General features: G+C 42.5%; 1 protein-coding gene and 2 long non-coding RNA genes across 7 annotated transcripts in view; 1 reads left to right on the forward strand and 2 right to left on the reverse strand.

Annotated features, from left to right (window-relative positions):
- Positions 1-23238, forward strand: part of RNF144B (ring finger protein 144B) — an 82148-nt gene that overhangs the window by 34048 nt on the left and 24862 nt on the right. For 4 of the 5 annotated variants that reach the window (XM_079983814.1, XM_079983816.1, XM_079983818.1 and 1 more), the window contains one exon: positions 10436-10623. In XM_079983814.1, the coding sequence (XP_079839940.1) occupies positions 10436-10623 (188 nt within the window). Of the gene's footprint in view, positions 1-8387; positions 8524-8635; positions 8867-10435; positions 10624-23238 lie in introns of those variants that run through there. The other variant, XM_079983817.1, reaches the window with a different exon arrangement.
- LOC307220177 lies at positions 7210-8230 on the reverse strand. The gene is made up of 2 exons (XR_013840751.1): positions 8040-8230; positions 7210-7575 (listed from the first exon to the last, which is right to left on the reverse strand). It is a non-coding gene; the product is annotated as an uncharacterized lncRNA (long non-coding RNA).
- Positions 11263-13754, reverse strand: LOC307220168. Its single transcript, XR_013840741.1, has 3 exons — positions 13394-13754; positions 11977-13023; positions 11263-11605 (listed from the first exon to the last, which is right to left on the reverse strand). It is a non-coding gene; the product is annotated as an uncharacterized lncRNA (long non-coding RNA).

Raw genomic sequence — 23238 nt, forward strand, 5'->3', positions numbered from 1 at the left:
AGCTATATACACTTTGTGAAGCATTATTGCTCTCTTCAGTTAATCAGATGTTGAATTAGTAAGAACTGAGTTCTATCTTTTGCTTTTAATGTCATGTGGATGTATCACAACTGTCAATGAGTAATTTTTGTAAGAACCCATTATAGCTGAATGTTAACAAACATCTGCTCAGTTTGCCAAATAAGAGTTTAGCCTCATGAAATGTTAATCTTGATACTCTCTGTCTTGCATTGGGGAGGGGGGAACTATCCTGTTCAAAACACTGGGAAATGTTATGAATCTTGGCATACAAAGGAGGGTTTTCTTTTCTCTTGTTGGTTGGTTAATTTCACTTCCATGGTTGTTTCTGTCACTTGAAAATATAGGCCTTACTATGCAAAAGTGAACTAGTTCAGTTGCACAAATCTGAACTACATCTGAAACCAATTCTCCTAATTTCCAGGTGAACTAAAGATGAATAAAATTCATTTTGAAATAGAATTTTGAACAATTTCTAGTTCATCTTCACATTGATTCTTTCCCATCCACCCCCAGCCAAAGATTCAGATTCTTAGCTTTCATTTTAAAAAGCAAGTCAATTGAACATATATAAAGAAAGTCAGAAATAGAAGAAGCAGCAGCAAAATTCTAAGGCTTATTAGGCAGATATGGAGGTGCTACCGTTTCCACTGTCACTTAGTAATCAGGAACGCAAGGCATTTCCTGTATCTTCGCTGCTGAAGAGATATTCTATCTTCCAACAGGAGTACTTTGCTGCAAGAAGTACTGGTACAGAAACAAAGTGAATCATGCCTTGTGGCTGGCACATATTAAACTGGGCAAGCCTTTTCTATTATGGAGAAAGTGTCACCTGTTGACATTTTATCTGTCAGATACCTTATTACTCATTTGTGGTCCCTGATTTACTTTTGGACCCTATAGTTCAACACAGCAGTTTGTAATGTTCTGAATGTTTTTTTGGGGGGTGATATTAATGAACTTGAACTGAAGTAGTTTGTTTTGTAAAAAGGCAGCCTTCAGATGGAACTAGTCCCTTATTAAACAGGATGAGCTTATACTACAATTGGTATATATACGCACACACACACACACGTCTTGATGGCAAAATAACCTCAACACCTTGTACCGTAGCTCCTCTCCCATCTTGGTTCTTTTTCCTGTCACTTGTGTTGAATTGGTTGCGTGCAATATAAAAGCAATCTGTGCATTTGGTTCTTTTAAACAGATGAAGCACTTGTTTATCTTCCCCACGTATTCTATGTTCCGTTGGCAGATTAATCTTTGAACATATTTTCTTAAAGTGTATACGAGATGATAATAAAAGATTAGAAGTCTGTTTGTGGTGTAGTGCCATAGATAGACAGGAGAACTTTTAAAAGCAAACAAAGTAAAGGTTTGCTAAGTATGAATACTGTGCTTGCGTGCTCTCTAAAGGTTCCTAGTCTAATAGATTTTAAAGGTTAAGTAAATGCAGTCCAACTTTAGTTTCCCCTCAACATTAGTCTGATATGTTTTTCTCTTGCGAGGTCTAGTTTTCACTTAACATTTGCGGTACTTAGAATTGCACCCAGACAGTAATCTGAAGATGCTTGATATTGTTCTGTCTCTGACATGAAGCTAAGCTGGACTGGTCCAAGTCAACCCCTCATGGGGGACCATCACATAACTCCATATGTACCTGGAGAAAGGGCTGGATATAAATGTTAACAGATTTAAAGTTAAACCAAACTATTCTTATCTAATACCTTTTTCTGAGGAAGAAGATAGGTAGTCAGTCCCTAATGCCTTGATTTGGCCACAAGATGATGATGATGGCGACTATTATTTGCACATATAGTCTACCTTCTTCTCCAATAAGTTCAAGCTGGTGTACGTGGTTCCTCATCCTCTTCACAACCATGTGAGGTAGGTTAGGCTGAGAGGCAGTAATTGGCCTAGTGAGTTTCATGGCTGTGTGAGGATTAGAAGTCTATTCTCCCAGACCCTAGTCCAGTGCTCTAACCACTACACCACAACTGGCTCTAAAAAATTGGTAACGGTCAACTAATGTCCCCAATTAATCCTGATTGTGAATTCCACTGTGTCTGGAATAATAGCAAAACTGTATTTAAGCCTCTTTATTCTGTTGTGTTCCTGGTTAACAGGTTTTTGGATGAAACATCTTTTTGTGCTTGGTGGGGTGTTTGCATTTTTGTGTGGAAGACTGTGGATTTGCACTGACATGCAGCATGATAACTTTTAAATGCACTATTAACTTCTTTTTAGTTATTACTTCAATACCGGGAACCCTAGTTCGTGGTCCTTCAATTATATATTATAGTGTATTATATTATATTATATTATATTATATTATATTATATTATATTATATTACAGCAACCAGGCTTGAGACCCTTCAGCTTATAACTATGTGCCTTTTCATGTTATATCTAGGACAAGGAAAGATCAACAACTTCAGTTGGCTGGCAGTTCTCTTAGCAATAAATCCTTGTTTGTTTGAAGAGGCTACTCCCAGTAATGTATTATGCAACCTGAATGTGTGTGAGTGTGAATATTCACTTAAAAAAAATTCTTTCCTTGTTTCTGTGATAGTACTATGAAGTCTCAGGGCTACTTCCCACATCAAGCTTTAAAGATATAGTGGGTGAGAACAGATTCTTACAGGGAGTGCTCTTTGCTCATTTTGTTAATTGTCTAACATCCTGTTTCCTGTGGCAGCTAGCTGTTATTCCTTGAAACGGCAAGAAAATAATACAATATGGATACTTGGGCCAAGATCCAAAGGAACTGTGCAGCTAGTTTTGTGAGTCCAAAGCAGTTTTGGATTTGTTTTCTGGAATAGCCATTGCTGATAGCACAAGCCATTTTTTAAATTGAGGGGACATTAAAAGCAACTTATATGGCGCCAGAGCCTGCTTGGAGAGCAGAATAACCCTTCAGGTTTGCAGCAGCATTTGGCTATGCCCAGAATAGATTTTAGTCTTATTTTATGAAAGCCTTACTCTGTGTTGTGTCAAAACAGTGGCTTGCTTACAGGCATGTGGCAGGCATCTTGAAGCCAATTTATATGGCATCTGACATTATTACGGTTTGGTGGTACACTCAAGGGCACGTTGATGGTTTTGCTGCTTGGGAGATGTGTTAGGACACTTTACCAGGGCCGTAGACCACCAAGACAAAGTAGCAGAGCTTTTCCATCAAATGGAAAAGACAGAGATGCTGATTATACTGTGGACAGTGCTGAGGCTCTGCAAACTGAACTTGCGACAACTCTTCTGTTTTCTTCACCTGAGGCTGACTCCATCTTCTATCGAAAGTCTAATTAGATTGAGTCAACTCTGGACATAATACTGTGTCGTGTTATCGTTTTGCTGCTTTCAAAGTCCTGTAGTAATAGTGGATAGCTTTATAATAGCAGACAGAGGAGGAGGAAGAGGAAGAGGAGGAAGAAGAGGAAGAAGAACTACTACTTCGTAAGACAGTCTTTTAAAGGATCCTGGTCCTAAGCCATTTACTTCCTTCCATGGGTGTGTGGTGCCTTTACATTGATTATTTGTGGTTAGGTGGTGGCTGTTGTAGGGAAGTAGTTTTATTCTGCCTTTCCAGCTGGGGCTGTTTTCCTAGCCAGTTTAGGCAGCATTGAGACATTCCCAACCTTCAGCGTTCCCTTTTGTTTTGATGCTGAAAGCCCCTGAATGATGACCTAGTTGTTGTTGACCTTTTGTGGTATAACGTAGTCAAATGGCATTGTCTGAAGGACAGACCTTTTGCTTTTCCTCTGTTTAAACCCTGAGTGAGCAGAGCATTTCATGAAAGGAAAGAGATAGCCATGTTGGGAAATGAAAGGATCTGTCCCATACAGGCATATCCTACTCTTTTTACCACCTAGAATTCAGAGATGCCTGGGGCTACTGAGGGCCAAACTGGGCATACAGTGGCAGCCGTATCTCTTTGTTCATGTGTCTCCCTCATTCACACACAAAGCAGTGGGTAGGCGGAACTAGGGGGACATGGGGGACATAACCTGAGCCCCCTCCCTCCACTGCCTTAACTTCTTCAGGGCTTTTGAAACAGACACATTCCCTTTCAGCCTGGAATGCTGAGTGAGACTGAGGAAGAAAAGACTCAGGAATGATGGACTTCAAGGAGGTAAAGTGGACAGGGAAGGAAGTGTTCAGCTCTCTTCTGTCCCTTTGATAAAATTGAAACCTCCACCTTTTCACTTGAAAAGTGAATAGCATGTGGTTGCTGCTGCAGTGTCTAGGCCTTAAGCCTCCCTAAACTTAAGGAGGCTTACTCACACTGAAGCACTCATAGTACAGCCCATCCCATGCAGAGGTGTCTCCTGAATACTACATTTTGATACTTGAAATAAATTCCTGTCTATTTGATACAGGCTGAAAATATTGCTCTGTAAATACTGGAGTGCATTATTATTATTGTTACTAATTAAATTTGTATCCTGTCCTTCCTCCGAAGATCACACGGTGGTTCTCAAGATAAAAATGCAAAATGAGAACACAAAATACATAATAAAATAAAAACAAACCAATAACCCCCCCCAGCCACATTTAAAAGGCCATTGAAGGTTAATCAGCCAAAGGTTACAGAGAAACATTTTCGCCTGCTGCTTAAAAATAAGTAAAGAAGGTGCCAGGCAAGCCTCCCTGGGAAGAACATTTCACAAACCGGGAGCCACCACAGAAAATACACTTTCTCTTGTTGCTACCCTCTGGACCTCTCATGGAAGCAGCGCATGAAGAAGGGCCTCAGGTGGTGATTGCAGGGCTTGGGTTGGTTCACATGGGGAGAAACGCTCCTTGAGATATTGTGGTCCCGAGTCGTTTAAGGCTTGTGCCTGATGTGTATCTAGGGAGGTATGCAGAAGGCCCTGCCATTTAACCTGGAAAGGAAGCTCTACTACTTCATGCCAAGTATACTAAAAGGGGCCCTAATTACCCAGTGCTTCTTTGGTGATCACTCGTAGCCGAGTAGGATTGTCTTCCATAAACACGGTTTTAACAATGAGTCTGTAAGTGACTGTGGAGACCAATCCTGGATCCACATGTCCTTCCACAGTGGGGACATTGGTTTCCAGGCGGGAGTTGATCACGGTGTGGATTTGCCAAGCGTGCCTTCCTCTTAGCACGTTTCTCCCTTGCATCCTGAGTTTGAGTGTCTTCAAAGCCCATGACACCTTTGGTAAAGGCTGTTCTTCAAGTGTAGCACTCACAAGCGTTTCCCAATTGTTGGTGTTTATACTACATTTTTTAAAAATTCCCTTAAGACAGTATTTAAACCTCTTTTGTTGACCACCAGCATTACGCTTTCCATTTTTAAGTTCGGAATAGAGTAGTTGCTTTGGAAGACGATAATCAGGCATCCACACAACATGACCAGTCCAACGAAGTTGGTGTTGAAGAATCATTGCTTCAACACTGGTGATCTTTCCTTCTTCCAGTACACTGGTATTAGTTCGCCTGTCTTCCCAAGTGATGTGTTAAATTTTTCGGAGACACCGTTGATGGAATCTTTCGAGGAGTTGCAGATGGCGTTTATAAGTGGTCCATGTTTCACAAGCATACAGTAAGGATGGTAGTACAATAGCTTTGTAAACAAGCATTTTGGTTTCCCTGCGAATGTCCCAGTCCTCAGTACCTTGTTTTTCTGTGGACTTCTGTTTCATACTTGCCTCAACCATTAAGAATACTGAATGAGGGGGTCGTTGTAGCTCTTCAGGTTCATGAATATGTACATAAGTATGTGTGATCACTTATGTTTAGGGCAGGGATAAAAAGGGCCAGTGGACCTGCAGATGATGTTGCTGTACAACCAGGGGCGCCGACTTATAAAAAATATTGGGGGGGGGGCGGGGGCCCATACCGACTTATAAAAAATATTGGGGGGGCCCAAGACCAGCCCCGCGAGATTGTTGATGGGTCGAGAGCCCGCAACCCCACCCCCTCTCTAGATCGGGAGTGGCTTTGTTTTTCTTAAATTATTGGGGGGGGGCAGAGCCCCCCCAAACGAATTTTTGAGGGGGCTCGGGCCCCCTCAGGCCCCATGGAGTCGGCGCCTATGTGTACAACTCCCATCAGCCTGAGCCAGCAAGGCCAATGGTCAGGGATGGTGGGGGTTGTAGTCCACCAACATCCAGAGGGTTACAGGCTTTTGGGATGCAGCCAAGGAATTGGGGGCAATTGGCAGGCCCCCAGCTGGCCCCAGCCCACCGGCCGGTGTGCCGAGTAATCTCCAGTCCTTGGATCAGCATGAAACTGTGACCCTAGCTTCAGTAGCCTTCAGAAGCTGGACACGCACACTCAGCAGAGTAAATAACACTGTGCAACAGAAGTGGCAGGGAGAGGCTGTGTTGAGCATATTTACAAGCAGTTTATTCAGCATACAGTGGTCCCTCGGGTTACATATGCTTCAGGTTACAGATGTTTCAGGTTACAGACTCCGCTAACCCAGAAATAGTACCTCAGGTTAAGAACTTTGCTTCAGGATGAGAACAGAAATCGTCCTCTGGCGGTGCGGCGGCAGCGGGAGGCCCCATTAGCTAAAGTGGTGCTTCAGGTTAAGAACGGACCTCCGGAACGAATTAAGTTCTTAACCCGAGGTACCACTGTACATCAGGACAAAAGGAAAACATGTCTTTTCCCCTTCATGTTCAAAGCAAGCAGCTTAAAGTGAAAACTATACACAAACAGAAGTTCCCAGCAAGCTGTGCTGGAGTGTAAGCAGACATGTGACACACAACAGTCTCATGCCTGTCCCTTAAGGTGGAACAGAATATTCTAACACAGGCTCCCTATCCCTCCTATTGCGCACAAGTGGCACACTTTGGCTGTCTCTGCACCACCACATTGTCCTGGCATAGCTGTGATTTGAGTCATAGAATTGTGGAGTTTGAAGGGATTCAAAGGGTTGTCTGGTCCAACCCCCAGTGCATGGCCACCCCTCCCAGTTCACATTAATCTGCAGCTCAAGGCCAGATAGTCTGTGCCGCCAACTTTGTAGGTGCAGTCCAAGGGGCAAAACATTAAACCCGTTTTGCTGCTGGCAATATACAGGGCTACGTGGGGGAAACTAACCACGTAGCACTTCTTGGCATATGGTGGCAGCAGGACTTTGTCGCAGTGCAGCTGAAAACAATATGTATATTTATATTCTTAATGTAGCAGATTGAGAAGAAAGGCATAGACGTATGTAAAGGTAGCCCTAGTTTCGTCATTGCATTGTTGATGATTCACTAATAACTATAATTGCTGCAGCAATTATGAAACAGCGCACTGTGGGTTCTGACTTCTCTAAAAGATATTGTTCCCAAAGCTTTTGGTAATAGCAGCATATTCCGGCTCTTACCCATAAGGAATTATTTGCTGCTAATGGCATGTCTGGGGTAGATGGTTTCTTTTCATAAGTCTTCAGAAGCAGATGGTTAGTTACCTTCCCGGGAACAGACTGTGCGAGTCGATAACCCTTTGTTGTGTAATTCATTGTTCAGCTGCAGGTTGAAGTGCATGTGTCTTAGAGTAGATGCTTTTATGTGACTGACTTACACCAGAAAATAAATCTATAGTGCAAATCTGGAAGAGCCACTTCACTCGTTGCATTTTGGTTACATGAAAATAGTTCACAATGCAGAAGTGTTATGTGTTTTGTCTCCCAGCCATCTTCACATAGGTAGAAAACTGTGACGCAGTCCTGACATGATGGATTAAATAAATGAAACTGAACAAGATGCATTTACACCAGTGTGTCCTGTAGAAGAGCAGCTTCTGTGCTCTTGTAGCATTTCCCTGCCTTGGTCCTTTGTCTGACTCCCATACTCTTAGCATCAGAAGAAGCTGTTCCTGCCCCGTTCCCACCTTTCCTGAGATATAGGTGAAGGTTTGATGTCCAAGGTGCATGGCTCTGCCTTGCTGTCAGGCCTGGAGCTCCAAAATTGGTTTGGAGCTAGATGGGTCTGTTGGCAGGTCCAGGCTCATATATTACCTATTGGCATTAGGCTTGCAAATTATTAGGAGCTTTGCATACCAGAGAAATAAGCAGGATTCTGAAAGTAGAACAGCAACAACCATACGCATTGGAAAGTACTATCACACAAAGGCTCCATGAATTGATTAAATTGCCCTTTCAGTTCTTTCCCTTTGGAGAGTTGCTTCATCTTCTGGTAGCTGCTACTTCTGCTTCCTCTGATGTTCTGGCTTAGGTAGATTGAAGTGCCTCACCTTGCTTCTCATCAACCAGATGATCCTCAATGCAAATGACACAATTATGTTATAGATACAGGTCATACCTGTGCTAGGCAACTTGCTGCAGCCTATTGTGATCATTCCTATGATCAAGTGATTCAAGATCTCGGTAACAACATGTACTGGTGCTGCTTGTTTAGAGATAAAGTATCCTTTTAAAATCTATCTGCTTCTTATGCTGTGAGCAATTCCTGCAGTTAGAAAAACTGCTAAAACTTAATCTAAATTTGCCTTCCAGTAGTTAAAACCCTGCTGCTTGTCAATGGGTAAGATGGTGGGGTTTGCCCTTCTTTTCGATACCTTGCTAACAACTGGAATTTTGTCTAATTTTGTCCAGTTTTCAAATCTTCTGCTTTCTCCCTTCCTCTTGCCTCTAAGTGAAAAATGGAGTCCTTGCACCTAGTCCAGGGTTGCCATCAAATGCAGGTGCCAAGTTTCCTGCTGTGACTATATCTTTGGTTATAACCGACATCTGTCCATCCCTGATCTAGTACATAGCAAAGAGAATTTGGCGGTAGCAGGAGTGTCTAACGCTTGGGGATGGGCAGGAAAGAGAAGGAAAGGCACCTGTCCCCTGTGTGCCTCTGTGTATCAGGTTCTGGAGGAAAGGTGAGTCTTGTAACTAATCTCTTGGGGTTTTAGAGTTGGTTGGAAGCAGAAGTAGTTTCAATGATTCCAAGTACTTCTGAACCTTGGTAGAGAAATTGAGAGTTGTGACACCTCCCTGAGGGGTGCCTGAGAACTTAAGGGGAAGAAGATTCATACCACAAATAATTAATGGTTACTGTACTATGGCCAGCAAAAGCAGAAAGGGGAAATAAGAATATCCTGGCCTGTTTCTTGTAGTTCTGTTTGATTCCTTCTCTGATAAAATCAGCATTGTGTTTTGATGTCCAGAACTGCACACAGGGCTCCAGGCTGCATGGCATGCGGGCTGACCAGGGGTGATTAATACTACTTCCTGTCTCTTGACAGAGTTCCTGTTAATACATCCAAACATATGTTTGGGTTCGGTTTTGCACCGTGCCCACTAAACTGTAGTGTTCACAATATCGCAATGGTGGTCCTTTGCAAGTTCAGCTAATGTTTATTAGGTATTTTGTACAAGCTCATTTTGGTCCTTGTAGTTGTGCTTCATTTTGGTTCTTCCTGTTTGGCTTGATGTCTTGAATGTTTAACTTAACTGCTAAAGATGTTTGCAGGTCCTTCCCAGCTTAATATTGCCCATTAATTTGATAAGCACACTGCTCAAGCCCTCATTCAAGTAATTAAATATACTGAAGAATGCTGCACTTTGCAGTGACCTCTATGGGATATTTATGAATATTTCTAGATAGAAAATGTTCCTTCTCAGCCAGCTCATGTTACTTATTTCTCTAACATAAGGAGTACAAGTAGTTCTGTTAATGCTCACATACCTGGGTCATCTCCTCATTGGCAGGTTACATTGACAGGAAATTTTTATTTATTAAATGTATTTCCTGTAAAGGTAAAGGTAAAGGTACCCCTGCCCGTACGGGCCAGTCCTGACAGACTCTGGGGTTGTGCGCCCATCTCACTTAAGAAGCCAGGGGCCAGCGCTGTCCGGAGACACTTCCGGGTCACGTGGCCAGCGTGACATCGCTGCTCTGGCCAGAGCCAGAGCCAGAGCCAGAGCCGCACACGGAAACGCCGTTTACCTTCCCGCTGGTAAGCGGTCCCTATTTATCTACTTGCACCCGGAGGTGCTTTCGAACTGCTAGGTTGGCAGGCGCTGGGACCGAGCAGCGGGAGCGCACCCCGCTGCAGGGATTCGAACCGCCGACCTTTCGATCGGCAAGCCCTAGGCGCTGAGGCTTTAACCCTGTACCTTCCTCCAAAGGAGCCCAGGGCAGCAAGCATGTCTATACTAAAACAATTTCTTTAATACTTATAAAAAACAGTTAAAAATCCTAAAAAACAATCACCTACTCACAAAACCAAGAATTTCAGGGTTGCCAGGGACAGAACTTTCAACCATCAAATGCCTGAGAAAAAGGGAATGTTTAAATTTCTCTTAAAAGTTAGTAGTGAACATATATTAGAAGCTAGAGCTGTGCTGGAAGATGGTGACATGAGATTGTTGAAAAATTCTGTTTTGTTGAACGTCAGAAAGGAGAATTATCCTCACTAGCTTACTCCTGTTTTTATCTTTTGTAGAACTGGTGAGCCTGGTTGAGCTGATGGCATCTGCTGCTGAGATTTGTTACCACACCATGACGACCAGAATATCAGAGGTTAGGGAATTGTCCTTGGAGCCTTTGATCACTTGCAAACTATGCCTGTCTGAATATTCACTGGATAAGATGACGACTCTCCAGGATTGCAGCTGCATCTTTTGTACATCGGTAAGTGTTGACCATAACTTAAGTAATATTAAGGAACAGTGTTGAGAGCAGTGATGTTTGAGCAATCTGTTAAAAACAGGTTGCCAACTGAATTTCCTTCCTCCAACTGCTGGACTTCCACCATGGCTATGAAAGCTTTCTCGCCTTACCTCTCTAAAATGAAAGTGTCCCCCCCACAACACAGCATGTACACATTATACATAAATAGAAAAGTAAATTGTTTTGCAGTGTACCTTATCTGCATATTCTTCCTGCTGCAGTCCTGACAGACGCCTAAATGCTTTTCTTTTTTCTGAAGTGGTGTTTGACTTTGTGTGTGCATCTAAATTGTTTGCTTGTTACACCCAGGTGTAAATATGTATAAAATAAACCCATTTCTTAAAGACGCAACAGTCTCTGCTGCGCCTTGACTCCCAACGGAAACATCTGGGTAAGCTCCTAGAACCCCCTGGAATCTTGTTACCACTTGGCAGAGATTGGGGGTGGTGTGCAATCTTTGTAACAGTTTTTAAGATGCCCAGAGGAATTCATACAATCCAAGATTTTTTGTTTCTTCAGCTTGTAAACCGCCTTGAGTATTGTAAGATAGAAAGGCGGTATACAAATTAAAAATGATGATAATGATGAAGACACAAAGAGAAACTATCAGCAGGGTGCTAAACTGTCCTTTCCTTATGCCTGAGGTAGGATTACAGTGGTACCTGGGTTCTCGAACTTAATCCATTCTGGGAGTCCATTCAACTCCCAAAACCATTCAAAAACCAAGGTGCGGCTTCTGATTGGCTACAGGTGCTTCCTGCACTCAAGCAGAAGCCATGTCGGATGTTCGGCTTCCGAAAAACATTTGCAAACTGCAACACTTACTTCTGGGTTTGTGGTGTCAGGAGCCAATTTCTTCGACAACTAAGCCATTTGAGAACCAAGGTACCACTGTAATTTATACTGAGATGTAGATTCAAGACAGTGAAACTGTAGTCCTAACCTTACTTAAGGTAAAGGTAAAGGGACCCCTGACCATTAGGTCCAGTGGTGGCTGACTCTGGGGTTGCGGTGCTCATCTCGCTTTATTGGCCGAGGGAGTCGGCATACAGCTTCTGGGTCATGTGGCCAGCATGACTAAGCCACTTCTGGCAAACCAGAGCAGTGCACAGAAACGCTGTTTACCTTCCCGCCGGAGCGGTACCTATTTATCTACTTGCACTTTGACATGCTTTTGAACTGCTAGGTTGGCAGGAGCAGGGACCGAGCAAAGGGAGCTCACCCCCCCGTCGTGGGGATTCGAACCACCGACCTTCTGATCGGCAAGTCCTAGGCTCTGTGGTTTAACCCACAGTGCCACCTGTGTTCCTTAACCCTACTTACCTCGGAGTAATTGAATTCAGTGGGACTTACTAGACATGGTTAGAATTGCAGCCAAACATGGCCTCGTGATGGATCACTGGCCACTTCATTAGCAGTTTTTAAAGGCACTTTGTTGTTTTTACTGTAAAAGACTAACAGGGCTCCCTCTCCGGAAATTCATTAACTTTGAAGGGAGCATCCAGGGAAGGTAATTGATTTGTACACATCTGCTGATGGCTAAGACATGCATGCTGGGATGGCTGGCCTACAGTTTTACAGTATTAATCTTTCTTTAAAGGCTAACTTTTCAACTTTGCAGGGCTAGAGTGAATATCTTTCCTCCATTTTTTTTTTTTAAAGTTCTGGGAACAGGCTCTCCTGCACCACCATGTTACATATGGATGAAGTACTATGTTAGCTATGTTGGGTTTAAGTGCATTGGCACTAAAGTCCCCAGTTAGACTCGTTGTTTGGAAAAACACCAGGACATAGTAAATCTATGTCACCAAGTTCAAAAGTCATTCACTATGCAAGGATAAGCGGGTACACCATATTGTGGAGACTTTATTGCATCGGGTGTGATAAGGATTACTGCAATTTCCCAGAGCGATATAGGTTTGCTGTCTAAAGTACACAGGGCGCTGTTTGTTTTACTCGGTAAATATTAGTGTACTAACCTTTAGCTTTGTGATTAGGAAGTGGTCTAAGAATAGTTTGTCAGCATCTGTACATTAAGAAAAGAATTTAAATATCAGTAGTTTCCAATCTCTCTTGCCTACAGTACCAGGGGTGCAAACTTGAATAAGATATTGTGGGTGCCCAGGTAAGCCCCACCTTGCATAACTGATAACGACGCAGTGCACACACACCATTTGAATGGGAATGCCCATCAACTTTGTGGGAGCCTGGCCCCCTCAAATATTTTATTGTGGGGGCCGAAGCCCCCATGGCCCCTGGAAGTTGTTTCTATATACAGTACTAATCATCTAGCATGGTGACAGAGTCCAGTCTGTACATTCTAGCCCTGAGTGCACTCCATGGCACATATTATACTACCAACTAAGTGATTGGCATAGGGACGCGGGTGGCACTGTGGGTTAAACCACCAGAGCCTAGGACTTGCCGATCAGAAGGTTGGCGGTTCGAATCCCCACGACGGGGTGAGCTCCCGTTGTTCAGTCCCTGCTCCTGCCAACCTAGCAGTTCAAAAGCATGTCAAAGTACAAGTAGAAAAATAGGTACCGCTCCGGCGGAAAGGTAAATGACGTTTCCGTGCACTGCTCTGGTTCACCAGAAGCGACTTAGTCATGCTGGCCACATGACCCGGAAGCTGTACGCCGGCTCCCCCGGCCAATAAAGCAAGATGAGCGCCGCAACCCCAGAGTCGGTCATGACTGGACCTAATGGTCAGGGGTCCCTTTACCTTTACCTAAGTGATTGGCACCTGCAAGGTATCTGCTGGAAATTTTGGTGTGGCACCTGTCATAGCATGAAAAGGTGATCAGAGAGAACCTATAATCGGCACTATTTTTCTAGAAAAAGAGGTGCTGGAAGTCACCACAAACACCTCCCTCCTTCTCTCAGAATGGCAATGGCGCCCTCCTGAGTGGTGCCAGAACTGAGTTCCAGCAAGCTCCAGCTAAAAAAAGCCATGCCTGTAATGTAGGCTCAATGTTAGCAGCATTTCCTACTATTGCTTGAGACTTCTATGTTTTTTCTTAACTCTGTTACTGTGTCTGTGGCTACCCTTTAACCACTCCCCACTAAAACAAACAAAAACAAACACACACACACACACACACAAACTGATATCTGATACCATATGATAAAGTTATGATTACCACATCATTCCTAGTCTTGTCTTTACTCTTCTGCTGAGAAAGAAGGAGGAGGAGTTTGGATTTGATATCCCGCTTTATCACTACCCTGAGGAACGGCTAACAATCTCCTTTCCCTTCCTCCCCCACAACAAACACTCTGTGAGGTGAGTGGGGCTGAGAGACTTCAGAGAAGTGTGACTAGCCCAAGGTCACCCAGCAGCTGCATGTGGAGGAGCGGGGAAGCGAACCCGGTTCATCAGATTACAAGTCTCTTAACCACTACACCACACTGGCTTTAGGAAACTAGGTTGATCTCAGGGTTGCATAGTTTGAGTCAAGCCTTCTTTCTGGGGCTTCCAACATCTCCCTGTAGCACCTGTGTGTGAAGTCAGCAAGTGGAACATAAGCACTGTTCCACATGAGTCATCATATTGTTGCATGCCGATCTCCAAGCGTTGCCAACATTCCAGGCACAGTGGAGACTATGGTGTCTTTATGATATATGGTTTATTTACACATATATGATATGCAACCTGAATTGAGGAGGAAGAGTACAAACATTTATTATTATTATTATTATTATTATTATTAGTAGTAGTAGTAGTAGTAGTACCATTATCTGATTTCTGTGTTTCACTGCCTGTATGCATACTTTAATAATAATAATATCCCAGGAAGCGTGCAAGAAATCAGATGGTGGTGGTAATAATAATTGTTGCCCTCTTCCTCCTCATTTCAGATGGTTTAGCTCATTTTTATGCCATATGGACAACTGGGTCTTGATTGGCAGATATTGGGGGTGGGGAGGATGCAGTTTTGGGGCTTTGCAGGTCTGCCCATGGGTGTAGCCGTGGGGGGGCAGTTGCCCCCCAAATCCTCAAAAACTATTGAAAAGCAATAAAAATACTCAATTAACCTCAGGTTTGCCCTTCCAGCAGAAGCCTGTCCCCCTCAACAAAAGCCTGCTCCCCATAATGCCCTCTTACAGGGGGGATTTTTTACCCATGAGCTCCCCCCAAAAGCTCAACTTTTAGGGGTGATCTCCCCTAAAAGAACTTTTTGCGCCCCCCATGGTCCAGCCCACTGATAACAACACTTAGAACTTTTCTTAGCCCAGGGAAGTATCTTTAGAAAAATTTAACCTTGAGATATTTCTCTTCTTTCCCTGGTAGAATTTTCTAGTGTATTTGCAAGTGTGGGTAGCAAGTTACAGCTCAAATCCTCTAATCTTAAAATTGTGTTTGTGAATATGTTTTTAAATATAACTTTATTAAATTTTCTGTTTTACAATTTCAAATAAACATTTTACAAAGCATTTGTGAATCTGTTTTGATAAAGGTGAGTAACATTTGTTGTTTTCTCCTCACTTGCTTGGTCATCATCCACCAAGTTGTGGATTTTTACCCCAAGAAAGAAAAGAAAAAAGGAGCCCTTTCTACAGAAAGTTGATGCACGTCATTAGCTTGTGTTTGATGCATTTCCTCCATCTAGGTTTTGTTGTTGTGTTTTGAAGATTGCTTATTGTGTTTTGAAGATTGCTTATTTACCACTTTCTGAGGAAATCATTTGCAGAAGTAAAACTGCTGCAACAATATGCGGTTTGGGGTATTGAGACACCCCCTCGATTGCCACATACTTGAGGGCAATGTGAAGCAAGGCAGTTGGATTTTGTATATCACCAGGAGCACTACAAGCTAACTAAGGCGTAGTATGCCATTCTATTCTATAGTATTTTATTGTTATAGTGGTGCTTTAGTGGCTGTTTTCCCCACGTGCACAAGTTGTTATTTATGTGTCGTTTTTACCTGTATGGGCCTATGGCCGTAAATAAAATTACTTACTTACTGTATATCACCAACCGCCTGGTTGTGTAGTTAAAATAGAGGATTAAACTCTGGCCTTCCCATTCCAATGTTTCTGATTTCAGCATGCACATCCCATAATGACAAGGCAGCTGGCACAGGCAGCTCTGCTTTCTTTGAACATATATTTGCTACTTCTTACTGTGGTGGGTGGGTCAGTAGTTGTCAGCAAAGGTATTGATATTCAGCTTCATCCTACCATTCCTGGCAACAGTCATTTGTGAGGAGTGGTTGTAGGAATAATTATTAAAATTGTATATGGCCCTTCACCTGTATATCTCACGGGAGGGGGGTTCACAGCATAAAAATACAAGATAAAAACACAAAATGCGTAATAAAAGCAAGAGAACAAACCAAACCAATAACCCCATCCCACAAATGTGTTTAAAAGACATAGAATATTAGTCAGCCAAAGGCCTGGTTGAAGAGGAAGATTTTCACCTAGTATGTAATGACATTTCATATGTAATGACAGCATCAGGCTAACCTCCTTAGGGGAGTGGCTGGGGAAACCCAGCCAGATGGGCACAGTAATAATAATAAAAAATAATACACAAAGGGGGAGCCTTCAGAAAAGGCCTATACTCATGTCGCCACCCTCCAGACATCTCATGGAGGAGGCCCATGGAGAAGGGCCTCACATGATGATCTGAGCGTCTGGGTAGGTTCATATGAATACTCCTTGAAGTATTGTGGTCCTGAGCTGTCTAAGGATCATTGTGGCCGATGGTCAAGGATGACAGAGATTTCCATCCAGTAACACCTGGAGAGTCAAAGGTTCCCCATTCCTGTTTTTTCAGGCACCTATGCGGGTGGCGCTGTGGGTTAAACCACAGAGCCTAGGACTTGCTGATCAGAAGGTCGGCGGTTCAAATCCCTGTGACGGGGTGAGCTCCCTGCTCCTGCCAACCTAGCAGTTCGAAAGCACGTCAAAGTGCAAGTAGATAAATAGGTACTGCACCGGTGGGAAAGTAAACGGTGTTTCCGTGCGGTGCTCTGGTTCGCCAGAAGCAGCTTAGTCATGCTGGCCACATGACCCGGAAGCTGTACGCTGGCTCCCTCGGCCAATAAAGCGAGATGAGCGCCGCAACCCCAGAGTCGGTCACGACTGGACCTAATAGTCAGAGGTCCCTTTACCTTTACCTATATGGTCATCTTACTGATTTCTGCACTCTATGGCTGTTACCAACAATTAAAAGAACTCCTTTGTACTAGCTGAATCAATGTGATATACACTCCTCTTGAGTTTGGATCAACAACGGGGGAGGCAGTCATGGAAAAGTGGCCCTTGCACAACTAGCATAACATTTTTTGAGTGACCTTTTATTATTTGATTATAGAGCCAGAGCCAATTAATTTCATAAGCTGAAGCTTAGAAGTACCATTGGAAAGGATTAACAGCACCCAAGGTGAACAATGAATGGTTTTTGCAGCTTGAAAAGTACCTGTTGTATCTAGAACTTCATTGAAAATATGATTCCACCTTTCCAATTTAATGAATCTCCAAGGTGGCTTCCAAACTATCATTTAAGATAAGAACATTAAGCAATTAAAATAACAATAGGAATCCTGGGAACAACAAGGAAGAACACATACCTAAAATGTGGTTTTTAAAAATACCATTAAAAAGTTTGCACAAATAGTGTGGGCTTGACCAGGTGCCCAAGTGACAGAAATGGTGGCTCCATGTGAATCTTTCCAGTGAAGGAACTCCAGAATCCCACCACAGAGAAGGCACCCTACTCATAGGAGCAGTACTTACACCGTTTCTAATCCCTATATGGGACAAATAGTGGTCTGCAAATCTCAGCTGCAAATCCTGAGAAATCTCTTCCATATGCAATTTATTTTACTCTTGTATTCCTGTTGAACTGGTGACCTGGCTTGCATGCCAAGGCACCTGAGCCACAAAGTTCCCAGGAGAACAATAAATCACACTGACCTGGAATGTTTGGTTTATGGGTTCAAATAGGCCTCAGCTTTATTGGTTACATATGTGAGTGGTTTGGCTTAGGCCTTGGGAGAAACTGGACTATATATTGGCTCCTGTTCGTCTGCAGGGAGTCCGCGGAAGGGTAAATTACCAATAGTAGGTGCCCTATAACTTATGTCAGATAGTGGCACGCCAAGGGGTCCCCGTATGGGCTGTGACATAGCCCTAGCTCACACCCAGGCTTCGGACAGTATTCAGCCACCCCGGATCCCTTTAACAGGATACCCTTACTGAGGAGGGACAGGCAAGGCAGCAACCTCCCTTCCAACCAAACAAACAAAGGCTTACCCAATGCCTAACCTCACAAAAGTTGTGACGATTGCTACTAGGTAGGCGAAAACCAAATGGCCAATGCCAATTTGCCAAGTGGAAAAAAATCCTACCCTGCCCCAACAACATGGTGACCGACAACTGCCATAGCAAGGTCATATGAAAAGAGGGTGGGTGGGTAGGGTGATCTGATGAAGAGGCAAGAAAGAGGGAACCAACTGGCCACGCCAAAATTACATGGCCCGCGGCCCCACCCACTCTGGTCGTAGATTGGCTGGAGCTGTCCCCAGGGCACAGATGACAGCAGCGTACCTCTCCCTACGCTGGAAAACTGTTGAGGCTCGGTTGACTGGCTGCAATGTTGTACACTGGATAAAAGGTGAACGGACTTGCGCATCACTCTAAGCCAAACTATGATTTAGTGAAAACAAGCAAATTCGCAGGTTCCCAGAAAGAGGTTTGCAGCCCCTTTGCTATTACTCTGGTCTTGCTGCTGTCAGCTAATCCAAAATTTAGCTTAGCATGGCATTTGAACTTGAACACAAGGTTTGTTTTGCTCCAGATAAACAGCAAGCTGTAATGTAAGGTTCTTATTTACTGCTTCTGGTTTGTCTGGGGGAGACAAAACAATGAGCCTGGATTCAGATGCAGGGTCATGAATTAGCTCAAAGAAGCAGGACTAGAGGTACAGTGAAGCGAATGTGATCTTCTCCCTGCGAACCTACGCATTTGCTTATTCGCACCAAGCCACAATTTAATTTAGAATTGTGTGTAAGCTGGCCAATTGTTGTGCTGCCCCCTTTCATGCATAAAACAGTAGGTCAGTCTCAGAACAAATAGGCAGTGGGTTTATATCTACATGGCAGTGGGATGATTCATCATTTTTGGAATGGTCTGGGTGCAGTAGGATTTTAGAAGGTTGTAAAGTAATTGCAATAGGATGTGTGGCAAAGAGGCAATTATGGTCAAATTGGTGAATGCATGTTTGTAAAAAAGCATAGGTTATTTCCCCCATTTGCTGAATTTTGCCCACAATACCTAGATGAAAGCATCATTGAGTTCACAGGAGTTTATTTATCCATGTGTACTCCAAGGAATGCACTGATACTCTGTGGGTGGAGCCACACCATACATTTAAACACATTCAATACGTATTTTAAATACATGACTTTCTCCAGAGAATCCTGGGACCTGTATTTCCCACCTCACAGAGCTACAATTCCTTGCTGTCTTATGTAAGGAAAATTGGATGAACAGGACCATATAAGATACAGGCACTGGGTGAATCGTGTATGTAAAAATACCCAAGCCTCTTTCAAACATTGTGGGCCACGGTGCTGTAGTTAACTAATGTAGCAAATATCAAACTACAGCTTGTGGGTGTTGTGTGCTGCTACCTTATAAATAGCCATTGCCATTTGGATAAGCTGTGGAGCTGGCACAACTTTTTATATGAGCATCGGCTTTCATTCAAAAGCTTATGGCAATAATGTCAGTAAAGGAGGGAGACTGCAGTGGAGCAAAGCTATGGGGCTTTTTTCAGAGCAGGAGCAGTGATGACCCCTTCTGTTGGAGTGCCAAGGTAATTGGCAAGTGAATGAGGTGATGAGGCTTTTAAGTTTTGCTGCTGTGACAGCTTAGCATAGCAGTTTAAATAGTAACATGTCCTTACAAGGTTGTTTTGCATTTCTAATTAAAAGCTAGAAGTTGCATTTCAACTAGCTGATGTTCTTCAGTTAAAAGCTCAGCTTCCTTTCCAATACATCATCGTTTCCTGTTTGTCTCCGACTCACCCACAGAGCTGTGCCCAGAGTGGCTCACAGCAAAATATTGTTCATTTGATAGAAATTCAGAAATGTATTGGGAACCAAATTGGAAAGAATCGTAATATCAGTAAGTAATAACGTAATAACGAGCAAGAAATAGAAGAATTCATCAGAAAATACGGTCTACCAAAAATCTCAGAACAAAGTAAAAGGATCTTAAATGAGGAAATAACAGAACAAGAAATAGAGGGTGCCATTCAAAATATGAAATTGGGAAAATCACCAGGACCAGATGGCCTGACGGCCAAATACTACAAAATGCTGAAAGAATGGCTGATACAACCATTGAAGGAAGTTTGCAATGAAATTTTGAAGGGGAAAAAGGCACCTGAATCGTGGAAAGAGGCTTTCATCTCACTTATACCGAAAACAGAGACTGAGAAGAACCAGGTCAAAAACTACCGCCCTATATCTTTACTCAATGTGGATTACAAAATTTTTGCAGACATTTTGGCAAAAAGATTGAAAAGAGTTTTGGCAGAAGAGATTCATAAGGACCAAACAGGCTTTCTCCCGGGTAGACATATGTCAGACAATGTGAGAAACATTATAGATATTTTGGAGCTGCTGGACGTTGACATTAACAGGAAAGCAGTTTTGATTTTTGTGGACGCGGAGAAAGCCTTTGACAACATTTGTTGGACTTTTATGAAAAAGAATCTCCAAGGGATGGGGGTAGGCCAAGGTTTTGAAAACGGTATAGGTGCAATATATTCTCAACAAAAGGCCAAATTAATTGTAAATAATGTGGTAACAGAAGAAATACCTATAGAAAAAGGTACACGACAGGGTTGCCCAATATCCCCTTTGCTTTTTATATCAGTCCTGGAGGTTTTGTTAAACATGATCAGAAAGGACCAGTTGGTCAAAGGAGTTCAGGTCGGAGTTAGACATTATAAATTAAGAGCATTCGCAGATGATCTAGTATTGACTTTGCAACAGCCAGACACTAGTACTAAAAGAGTATTAGAACTAATTGAAATATTTGGTCGAGTAGCAGGTTTTAAATTGAATAGACAAAAAACGAAAGTGTTGGAAAAAAATTTAACAATGGAAGAAAGAGAGAGTTTTCAGAATGAAACAGGCTTGGAAATAACTAAAAGGGTAAAATACCTGGGGGTAAACTTAACATCCAAGAATGTGAATTTATTTAAGGATAATTATGAAAAATGTTGGTCAGAAGTTAAAAAGGATCTGGAAATATGGTCAAGGTTGAAACTTTCCTTGTTAGGCCGAATCGCTACTATTAAGATGAATGTATTGCCTAGAATGTTGTTTTTATTCCAGACGTTGCAGATTGTGGACAAGATGGAATGTTTCAAGAAGTGGCAGAAAGACATATCAAAATTTGTCTGGCAGGGCAAAAAGCCCAGAATTAAATTTAAGATTTTAACTGACGCAAAGGATAGAGGGGGGTTTGCCCTGCCGGACTTAAGACTTTATTATGAATCAGCAGCTTTCTGCTGGTTGAAACACTGGCTACTTCTTGAGAACACTGACATCTTGGATCTGGAAGGATATGACAATAGTTTTGGTTGGCATGCATACTTATGGTATGACAAGGTAAAGGTGTATAAAAGCTTTAAAAACCATATTGTAAGGAAAGCATTGTATAACGTTTGGATTAGATACAAAGATTTGTTGGAAAGTAAAACCCCTAGGTGGGTGTCACCAATGGAAGCTAGGGAAGTAAAAAAGCTTAATATGGATTCTAAATGGCCAAAATATCATGAGATTTTAGAATACGATGGTGAAAGGGTGAAACTTCAGAGTTATGAGAAACTAAAGCCTAAGGTTCGAGATTGGTTGCATTACCATCAGATAAATGAGACGTTCAAACAGGACAGGAAAATAGGATTTCAGAAAGAGAAGTCAAAATTAGAAACAGAATTGTTGGAACCCAATACTAAGAACTTATCAAAAATGTATAACTTGCTGTTAAAATGGAATACACAGGATGAAACGGTGAAATCAGCCATGATTAAATGGGCACAAGATATCGGTCATGATATTATGTTTGCTGACTGGGAACAGTTATGGACCACCGGTATTAAATTTACTGCATGTAATGCCTTAAAAGAAAATATTATGAAAATGATCTACCGGTGGTACATGACCCCAGTCAAGCTTGCAAAAATTTATCATTTGCCTAATAATAAGTGTTGGAAATGTAATGAGACTGAAGGCACTTTCTACCACCTTTGGTGGACCTGCCCAAAGGTTAAAGCTTTCTGGGAAATGATCTATAATGAAATTAAGAAGGTCCTTAAGTGGACTTTTCCTAAGAAACCAGAGGCTTTCCTCTTGGGCATGGTGGGCCAAGTGGTGTTAAGGAAGGATAGGACTTTCTTTATGTATGCCACTACAGCAGCAAGAATTCTACTGGCAAAGTATTGGAAGACGCAAGAACTACCTACTCTGGAAGAATGGCAAACAAAGGTGATTGACTTTATGGGACTGGCCGAGATGACGGGCAGAATCCGGGACCAGGGGAAAGAAACAGTGGAAGAAGACTGGAAGAATTTCAAAATATATCTTAAAAATAATTGCAAAATTGAGGAATGTTAGGATGTCAGGGGGTAAGAAGTAAAGAATTGCAGCGGTAAACAAAAAAAAACTTAAGAATTTTTTTTACGAAAGGGAACTAAGACAATGGACTTAAGGGTTGCTAAAGAATTATTAAACAAGGATGCAGGGATGGGGAGGTATGGGGAAGTCAAAGAAAGAAGGGTATGAACCGATGAGCATGAAGTTATACTGTTTTACATTGTTCTTTATTACATGTGTGGAAAATTAATAAAAATTATTATAAAAAAAAAATAAAAATAAAAATAAAAATCGCTCCATGCAACATTATATAACATAATACAAATAAGGTAGCTTAACAGGGATAACTAAACAGAACAATAAAATAGAAATAAAATATCACCTTGTTCCAAATAATGCGCCTATTTCCTACAGTCTGGACCTACCGTTCAGTCTTCAACCACTCAGAGACCACATCCAATCTCACTTGTGGTAGTGCAGAGTCCGATCCTGGTTGTCACCCAGAGAAGTGGGAACCCATGCAGTCAGAAGCAAGGCCCACTGGGTTCAGTGGAGTTTATTCCCTGGCATTGAGTTTATTTGACCAGGAATTGTGGTCATCCTGATGCTCATAAACTGGGTCTACAGCTATGTACTGTTTCCCCCCGCCTGGTGGGGTTGACTACAGGGGCTGTTATGAAAACTGGTCTACCTGGATAGCCTTTCTATTTAGGGACTAAATAACCGAAACTTCTGTCTCAGTGCTTGACACAGAGACCACTCTGCAATGTTCCTTATGGGGAAGCCAGCATAGCTTTCCATCCCTGCAGCAAAAGATGATTTAATAGATACCTGTATATGTGTGCATGCAAGGAACAAATGGAACAGAAGCAGGTTGGTACAGTGGGTCAGAGAAATGATGGTGTTGGGAGGAATTTGATATAGCACTATGGCAGTCTTTTCCTCAGCGCAAGCGT

This window comes from Podarcis cretensis (genome assembly GCF_951804945.1).
Source record: "Podarcis cretensis genome assembly, chromosome: 7".
NCBI classification, from domain to species: domain Eukaryota; kingdom Metazoa; phylum Chordata; class Lepidosauria; order Squamata; family Lacertidae; genus Podarcis; species Podarcis cretensis.